The following is a 9281-nucleotide window of genomic DNA, read 5'->3' on the forward strand; positions in this document are numbered from 1 at the left end:
TAAATTAAATTAAATTAAATTAGAAATTGCTAATCATAATAATATATTATACTATATAATATACATTGTTGTATAAATAATAATAACGAAGTTAACGTTACTGGGAAGATTGATACATCTTTACAATATGTTTAGTAGACTGTTCTAAGTGTATTGTATTGAAGTAGAATATTAGATATTTTTATTGGATAATCTAAATAGAAATTACCCCAAAAAAATAACAGATATAATACATAATGACATAATAACAATAACAAATAAGATTGAACAGTAATATTACCGTTAAATGATATAATAATTATGCTATGTATTCATATAGCATATAATGTAATATACTATTAAGTAAATAAGTATTTGTAAAATAGTAAAAAAACAATAGAGAACAAATTAAGTTAAAATTATAATAATTAGTTAAACTTTAAGTTTAATTCACTTACTTATCTATTTCGTCTCCATTCCGAATTTCCAAGGTAGCCGCGTCATGGCCCTTGTATACATATTTATACAAATACATTACGCTCTTCACAGTACAGCACACCTCAACGTTTATGTGTGCGTCATACTTAACCAGCAAGTACGGGTTGTACGGGACAACAAACTCATTGCCGACAGGGTGACCTCTGACGTTTGCCACAAGTCCATTGTTCGGTCTGCGGTAAGTCGGGTAACCATTATCAGAAATGTACAGAGTCTCTTCACTGTATTCTTTGGGATACTTCTTTGAACAACTGTTGTCCAACATACACGGACTGTTGCGGTTGAGTTGTCCACACGGTCCGTGAACCATGTGCGATTTCACTCTGTCAAATAGTCGTCTTTCGGTTGCCGGTTCAGGCAAGTAGGCACACACAACGTTGTCGACGTCGTCAGCAGTAAGCAACTTGCTATCCTCGTGCAAGATTATTAGTATGTGTGCGTGTGGTAGACCACGTTTCTGAAACTCAACTGTATACACATAAGCAGCTATGTTACCAAACACTCTATTGACCGTTATGTCATGCATTAGCTCCTTTAGTTTCGCATGGAACACCCTCGCCACCAAATCGGGCCTGTCGTTTGCCTTCAACCAACATGGAATGTTGTCTACTATTTCTGGCCACTTGGGGTTACATGTAAACGTTATGAATAGGTCAGGTTTTCCATACTTACGCACAATAGCCATTGCGTCGTGGTAACATTGTTTCATGTACCGAGGACCACCTACAAACGTCGATGGTAGAATCGTCCTGCGGCCTACAGGGTTGATTTCGTCAACGTGGAGCTGTTGGTTTATGTGGTCCACAAGGCCCCGATATGCATCAGCAAAAAGCGCTCTCTGATTGTCTCGAGTGTAGCGCAGATTGTTCGCTTCCATACGGACGTATTGATCACACACAAACTGCTGCAATAAAAAACCACCTGCATGCAATAAACTAAATGTATTACCTTCATTCCCATTGCTATTGTTTCCAGTGTATCTAATGGCCAGACGGTAACATACAAACTCTCTGATGGTGTTACGAACCCGAACCGTGTTTCGGCGGTTGCCCTCTTGTAGTAAGTTGTAATGCCATCCGGTTTCTCCGTACGGGAAGAACAGTGGATACAACATTGGATCCGCATGAGACGAACCTGCTGATATGCTTTGCATCCGGTGATTTGGGTTAACCGGGTTGGAGTCATAGATAACCAGATCTAGGTTCCCTGGTGGTTGACCATCTTCACCAACAAAGACGACAGCTACCTCGTTCACATGAGCAGCTGGTTGATTGTATCGCCGTGGATCATTGTTTGGGTCGGCAATTATGTGCATGGTCACCCTTCTCGGTTGTAACATGGGATTGGCAGCAGCAGCATCTTGTTCCCTCTGCCATACTTGTCGCATGTTTCTGTAACAAAATAATATTAAAGCATGTGTGTATCTTGTATATATATTCACGTAATATGTGTACAGTATATATATGAACATTTTCATGTAAATAATTAATAATATAATTATAGTTATTATCTGTATGCTTGGTTGTATTGTATGTATGGTGTATATAGATAAGGTTAGTTTATAGTGTACATCATGTTTTATGAAATTTGTTCAATCATACACTTGAATTTTCGGTATTTTCGCTAAATATTCTTATTAGAATTGTGGATGCAATATTAAAAATTGTAAGTATTGTAAGGTAAAGTCACTCAAAGCCATATGATGTATCACTTGCATGAAAAATAACTCAATAACACTTATTATAGTTAACCATATGGAAGTGTAACCTGAACAACAGTACAGCACAGTATTAATTATGTTATGTATCATTGTTGAATGGTAAATTTTGTTAAAAAAATATATTACTTGGTATAATAAAAAAATTAAAAGTGAAAATAAGTATAGAGGTATTAAGTCAAAGTTTTTTTTTTTGGTACAATACACACTGTATATATATAATAATAAAAGTAAAATAAAATAAACAAAATATTAATCAACTACATTACACAAGTGTATTAAGTCTTGTTACGATATCATAATATGATATGGGAATAGTTTGAAATAATTAAATTAAAACTTAAAAAATTGGTTTCTTAATGAGTGGTAATGTAAACTACAAATATATATAAAATGTTACACTACAATTTACACGAATGTTGTGTTTTCAATGAAATATTAACTACACATGACTACAATAATTATTAATATTAATAATTAATTAATGTGATATGTGTTTATTTAACTAAATATATATTATTAATATATTACTCAAAAGCCACTGCGAATGGATTGATTTGCCGTAATAGACTGTCCAAGTCTGTAAGCAAGTTCTCCAACAATGGGCTTGTGCGTGGTTGTTGTGCCATACGAATCTGGTTGGCTGACTCGGATTCAATGAAATATAACTCGCAGTATTTCGGTTGCATCAGTTCATTCCTGACAACGTCATTACTAATTCTGCGGTACACCCTGCCAGTGAACACTCTCGGTCCCGGACCTGGCAAACGTCTTGGGTTGAGGTCAGTGGAGAACGCAGCAAATGCCAGTGTGTTGTTGTACCGACGGATTTCTTTGCGAAAATGTTTAGCTACCTGTGAATCATCTATCAACAAACGAATTAATAACTCTGGTGGTTGACCCAACACACGCTCTCCTGTAACGGCCATTTGACCGTTATTACAACACGTTGTAAAATGATTTCTGTTTACACGTTCGCAAGAGAAATGACGGGCACCACATTGCGTGCAGACGGCATCCAATGGTCCAATGTCATGGCGCTCTGGAAGTTCATATTGAATGCCAGCCAGACGGTCTCTCATGGGCACGTGCGCTCTGGGAACACCCGGTGGAATCGGCACAAACTGTAATTAAAATGACAGTTGTAAAAGAAAAAACTGTAACCAATATTCATTATAGTGTATGAGATATTTACTGACCTCTTCATCGACGCCTGGTAGTAAATAGTCAAATATATCAGCAGGCAGTAAATCCACAAACTCAATGTCACCTTGTACCACTTCCTCGGGTTGCAATGGGTCTTCTTCATTTATGTCCATCATTACCTCATCCATTTGGACTTCAATAATTTCCACCTCTATCTCGTTGTCATCAGGGATAGCCACGTCCACTTCTTGTTCGTTGCCTAGTGCCGCAATCTCCAAGACCGGTTGAACTAACTATATCATAAAAGGAGGTCAGTTTTAATGTGCGTACAATAATATAAGTTTATGTTATGTATAGTGAAAAAGCATGAATTAATAATAAGCATATTGCATAAAATTATCTCACCGCTAGGGAATCTAATAAATTGCAACACATTAAATAAATAAAAAAACACTTGTATAAAAATAATCAAATATAATTAGGGACATTTTCCATTTCACATTTAAACTCAACATCATAGAGAAATACACTAAAGACTGAATATAGTTTAATAGCAGCATTTAATTTTAATATATTATATAACTTTTACATTTACCTATTTATTAAAAAATAATTCAAATATAGTATAATATATTGTAATATACTATTATACTTAAAAAAAAATTAAAATGTGCAATTACTGAATGATAAATAAAAATTATTATCAACATAACATAATATATGATGTTATGTATACATCAAATTGCTAAACCTACTACCTATTTGAATGTAAAATAAAATCCTATTATTTAATAAAAATTCTGTTATAATAAAACTATAATAGAACCATATAATAAAAATATAAACTTTATATAATATATTATTATAGTGTAAAGTGTAATGTATAATTTATTGTTGTCTTGCATAACATTGAAAGTGTTATTGGAACTGTTCATAATAACAGCTAACACACACACACACACACACACACATATATATATATATATATATAATAATAATAATATATAATAAATTATTTAACTCACTAAAGATGGTACTACTCTTGGTAATAGACGGCGACGAATTCTGCCCAAAGCGTAGTCACGACCAGGGACAAAATGTCTCGAACACAGTTTTGAGTTGACAAATATCTGTTGAGCATACAAACCATTGATCTCGGCGAACAACACCCATTGACGTCTCTGCTCGTCATTCAGTGGAAACCTAATGTAATCAATTTATGAATATTCACAGTGTATGGCTAGAGTAGTAATAAAACATTATTGTTATTTATTAGTTGTCACCTGTGCACAGACACTCCATCAAGACCACTGACGTTACCACAGATCACACATATTTTCACCATGGTGATGTGACTAAAAAGTGACATTTTAATGATAATCGAAAATGTTATAACTAATAATTAAATGTATTAATTAATATATGTATATATAAGTAGTATAGGTAGGTAGTATAAAACATAAGTTTATACACTCGGCGTAATTATATCGTACCTATGTTATCAGTGGTGATAATAGATTAACACGGGAATCCCAATAGTTTTGTGTTATTTTTAGAAAAACTTTGAATATTAACGGTACATAATGTACATTGAAAATAATTTTTACGAAATGTCATAAATGAAACGCATAAAGAAAATGAGAAAAAAAATCAAATAGGAATACGACAAATATTCACGTTGAAAAAGTGCGAGGTACGAACGTAATGAGAATGTCGTTGACCACATCGACCGACGATCCCGGAAAAGAACTTGAAAATAATAGAACACATTAAGTTGTAAATAAAAAAAAAGCGGCATCCTCGAAATCACATCCGGACTTAGTGGGAACACGGCCTGGTAGTAATTCGCGTTGCATTCTGAATTGAACGACTATAACGCATATCCTTGTAATACTCGGGGCGAATGCGCTAATTAATTAGCTTATATGAATGATAGAAATTGTACTTACCGGTCTGTAAAACGTCCAACGAAGTTAAAAAAAAAAAAATTATATATATGTACTAAAAAAAGTACAGAAAAAAGTGCAAATTTTTGTGTACGTAAAAACAAACGTGTTGCATGAACGTCAAAGAAAAGTTGCCTGATGCAGGCGCACCGGACCCAGGTCCTCAACGCTTTTCGCTCTCCACTCCGCCAAAACATGGCACCAGTATTACCAAATATTAAATACCGCACATAATATAATTTAATTAATATTACAAAGGATATTATTAAATATTAATTGTCAATCGTCACTGATGGATAGACTGATAGACCAGACTTGCGGTTATTTATAGTACCAATAATACCAACCATAAATGCGTAATATGCAATGGAATAACGATTGTCTTACGGACGCCATTCAATCTGAATTGTTCATTCGAAGTGAGTACACGTATTAGTTATTATAACCTTTTCGTGTGTATTTTTTGTTTGTTTTTAGGTTAAGTGAAATATGTCATTTTACTTAATTAATAATTTAAATTATTAAATGTTATAGATAATGTTCAACATTAATATTAACATAAGAAAAATTGTGAACAACCTTAATGGCCAAAAAAGCGGTCAAAAAAGTATGAATATCAAAAATAATGAACATTTACAACGTTACCTATACACTTTTATTTTTCAGGATGCTATGGCTGTGGCAAAAAGGGCCATTTGGCCCGTGATTGTACGTATATTTTGTAATTATATATATTATTAGTATTATTGGACGTAAGCAACAAATCTTCCTAAATTATTAATAATAAGATCTGTATTTTTAATACTTGTTGTCCAGGCAAAAAGCAGAAGAGGGTTAACCGCCCGAAGATGCTAAAGGGCAGTGAGGGCCGGTCGGGCGGTACTGATCGCGGGGAAAAAGCACCCCGATCACTCGAACGACGGTCCGGGGCGTCGTCTCGCGAGCGGTCCGAGGTTCGTCGCTCGCGCCGCAGCTTACCAGCACAGGCACGCGAGCGGCGATCCGCGGCATCGTCTCGCGGGCGGCGATCCCCGGCGCCGTCACCACAACGGCGGCCCCGGTCCAGACCGAGAAGTCGGAGCTCGGCGGTGGCGGACCGTGTGGCCGCTATGGTCATCGACGTAAGTAGTACTTATTTATTATTATTAATTAATATTTGTTAAAAATATAATTTAAATACATTGTTTACAGGACAGAGAAAAGGATGTCCAAACAGTAAGCAATAATTTTTTTTTTGTTTGCATTTTTATTATTATTTTTCTAAATTCTAAATTTGTTATATTTATTTTTTCAGAATAAATAATAAAATATAATCAATATATTTGTATGTGTTTTTCTTTAAGAGTTTTCCTGGTGTATATATTTATATTATTATATGAGTATCTAATAATTAAATAATAGTATCAGTTGTAGAAGTGCAACTTAAATGTATCATGTTTGTAAAGGAAAGTATAAGTTCGATCAAATTACTTACATTACAATTACAGGTATTTGTGCAGCTAATAGGTTAACCTAATAATAATAATAAACATGTATTTTAAGTACCATTATTATTATGTTGAGTGTTGGCACCGTTGGTATTGTTATAGGTATTTTTTATTTTTTGGTTAGTAGCTTAAATAATTAAAACATTTATGTATGCTTATTCAGCTTATTGTAATCTTAAGTATATTATATTATATTAATTAATTTTAAAATATATAATGCAATAAAATATTAAAATGTAAAAAAAAGAAATTAAGCAGTATAATAGGTAATAGGTATTGGTTAATTAAATGAGCTATTGCGTATAATACATTTAATTTTTTTTTTTTTTAATTTCATTTTCACATAAAAATGATGAAAATAGAAGAATTTTTGTAAATGAATTTAATATTAATAAGAATAAATAACATAATACATTTAATAAATTCATATTTACCATATTAAGTTACTATAATAACATGTCCAATGTCCATCCAACATATTATATTCAGTCATAACAATTCTGCTTTAGTATACACACACAGTAATATAAGTAAGTATATATATATATATATATATATATATATATTGGTATACCTCATACCAGTGTATGTATTGAAATGTCACACTTATAATCATAATCATAACTATACACTGCATAAACTCTTGTTTCTTATCCATATGTACAGTGTCAGTGTGTTGTAGGTATATCCGTATATATTATAATACTACATCATAGTCCAATATATTAGGCAAAACATTAAAACAAATCAAATAGGTATCAATTGTACAATACAATATATAACAATATTTAATATAGGAAATAATAATATATATAATTTGGTCAGAGAAATTGTTACAGTATACATTAAAACGTATTACACATTACATCATAGGTAGTCAATTTAAAGGACATGCATAATAAAATACTATAAGAAAAGTGTCATAAACATTTCCTACAGAAACTCTTAGGTATGATTAAGAATATTTGCAATTACAACTTTGACTTACCTAACTGTACCTGTACTCAACTCTTTCAGGGGCTTTTATATTATGAGACATATCAATTTTATATGTAAATGAAGAGTATGCCATCATATATACCTGTATAATAATTCCGTATAATTCGTGTGTAATAATATTAATTGTCTATTTAATATAACGTTTCAAAATACAACAACATAATATTTTAATATAACAAACAGCCGATAAAAAAAAAAAAAAATCGAAAAAATAATAAAATCGTCGAAAACCCGCGTAATAATCGAACCTAACCTAAGAAAAACGCGTTATCGAGACGGCGGCGTTGGAGAACCGCCCGTTTTCGCGATAACGACGGCGGCGGGCCATGGAAGAAAAAACGGCGACCGAGGCGCACTCTTTTCATAGTGAAACGAACTATTGTTCACGCTTTATTATATAAGATTAATACTAAAATAAAAATAATCGTATACTATAATAGTACAATCATTTCTGTAATTTTTCTAGATAGATAAAGTAATTTTTAAATTAGATTTATGTTATACAGGGTGATTTTTTTATCAAACAACACTCATTATTTCAAAAAGTATAGATTTCTTTTCATTTTTTTTGTTTTTAAATTTTTAGAAACATGATTTTCTACAACTGTATAAAATTTTAATTTTTTTCGCTCTTATATTTAATAGTAAAAAAACTATCAACTTTTGATTTTTAAATGGCAACCTATATTAATAATTACATAAATTAATAAAGCCATTTTTTTCATGAATTTTCACGTTAAAATTTTTAACTTTCATTGATCCGTCGGCGAGTTATAGCTGCTCAAAATTGGTTGGTTTTAGAAAGTTTTTAGGTGTTATACATCAGGACTAATTAGTCAGAATTGCGGGTAGTTTTTTGTCCCACGATTTGTGGTTGCCGTCAACCAGCTGGGCACGCAACCCTTTTTTCAAATCTTGATTTCGGCGTTCGATTGGATTGGCCCTCGGATGGTAAATCGAAGTTGTCCAACCCTGTGTTCCCCAACGTTCTAACGCGTTTAATATTTCGTTCGATACGAATTGAGGGGCCGTTATCGCTGAGACACACGCGCGGGTAACCGAAACGTGAGAAGAACTCGCGTTCTAGTGTTTCGATTATTGTTTTAGAGGTTGCTGTTCCTAGAGGGTACCACCTACTAAAACAGGCGGTTGCTACTAGTATGTGTGATTTTCCCTTACCGGAACGTGGGTATGGCCCCAACAAGTCAATACTGATAACTTCCCACGGTTGTCCGGGAGTTCTAGGTTGTATCGGATCGTTTGGACGCTAGTTAAGTGGTTTCGTGCACGCGCAAACGTGGCATGCACTGACATATGACCTGGCGTCGTTCTTTTGACCTTTCCAATAGTACCGTTGTCGAACCGCCCGGTACGTCTCTTTCCAACCCGGGTGGTTGGACAAGACGTGATCGTGACATCTCCAAATTACGTGCTGTATTTTGGTTTTCGGTATCACGACGGGTGTGTGGCGCCCTACGGTTACGCGTAATAGGCCGTCGGAGAAAATAT

The 9281-nt window shown here is 33.6% G+C and overlaps 2 protein-coding genes and 1 long non-coding RNA gene across 3 annotated transcripts; 2 read left to right on the forward strand and 1 right to left on the reverse strand.

Annotated features, from left to right (window-relative positions):
- Positions 1 to 433: 433 nt before the first annotated feature.
- On the reverse strand, positions 434 to 4745 carry LOC114130955 (uncharacterized). Its single transcript, XM_050208810.1, has 5 exons — positions 4624 to 4745; positions 4366 to 4543; positions 3394 to 3633; positions 2726 to 3318; positions 434 to 1868 (listed from the first exon to the last, which is right to left on the reverse strand). The coding sequence occupies exons 1-5, from the start codon at positions 4707 to 4709 to the stop codon at positions 434 to 436; spliced, it is 2532 nt and encodes an 843-aa protein (XP_050064767.1). The 5' UTR covers positions 4710 to 4745.
- A 902-nt stretch (positions 4746 to 5647) lies between these two features.
- Positions 5648 to 6607, forward strand: LOC126553668 (uncharacterized). The gene is made up of 4 exons (XM_050208809.1): positions 5648 to 5705; positions 6149 to 6407; positions 6478 to 6501; positions 6581 to 6607. The coding sequence occupies exons 1-4, from the start codon at positions 5648 to 5650 to the stop codon at positions 6597 to 6599; spliced, it is 360 nt and encodes a 119-aa protein (XP_050064766.1). The 3' UTR covers positions 6600 to 6607.
- Positions 5821 to 6157, forward strand: LOC126553669 (uncharacterized). Its single transcript, XR_007606567.1, has 3 exons — positions 5821 to 5893; positions 5953 to 5994; positions 6103 to 6157. It is a non-coding gene; the product is annotated as an uncharacterized LOC126553669 (long non-coding RNA).
- Positions 6608 to 9281: the final 2674 nt, after the last annotated feature.

This window comes from Aphis gossypii, unplaced genomic scaffold, assembly GCF_020184175.1.
Source record: "Aphis gossypii isolate Hap1 unplaced genomic scaffold, ASM2018417v2 Contig00298, whole genome shotgun sequence".
NCBI classification, from domain to species: domain Eukaryota; kingdom Metazoa; phylum Arthropoda; class Insecta; order Hemiptera; family Aphididae; genus Aphis; species Aphis gossypii.

Bases quoted from the DNA above. Each gene is read 5' to 3' on its own strand.
- LOC114130955 (XM_050208810.1), bottom strand. From the start codon at position 4,709: ATGTCACTTTTTAGTCACATCACCATGGTGAAAATATGTGTGATCTGT. The intron at 4,544-4,623 runs GTGACAACTAAT...TGATTACATTAG, and splicing joins GATGGAGTGTCTGTGCACAG to GTTTCCACTGAATGACGAGC. The intron at 3,319-3,393 runs GTCAGTAAATAT...TTTTAATTACAG, and splicing joins TACCAGGCGTCGATGAAGAG to TTTGTGCCGATTCCACCGGG.
- LOC126553668 (XM_050208809.1), top strand. From the start codon at position 5,648: ATGCAATGGAATAACGATTGTCTTACGGACGCCATTCAATCTGAATTG. The intron at 5,706-6,148 runs GTGAGTACACGT...GCTAAAGGGCAG, and splicing joins ATCTGAATTGTTCATTCGAA to TGAGGGCCGGTCGGGCGGTA. The intron at 6,408-6,477 runs GTAAGTAGTACT...CATTGTTTACAG, and splicing joins TGGCCGCTATGGTCATCGAC to GACAGAGAAAAGGATGTCCA.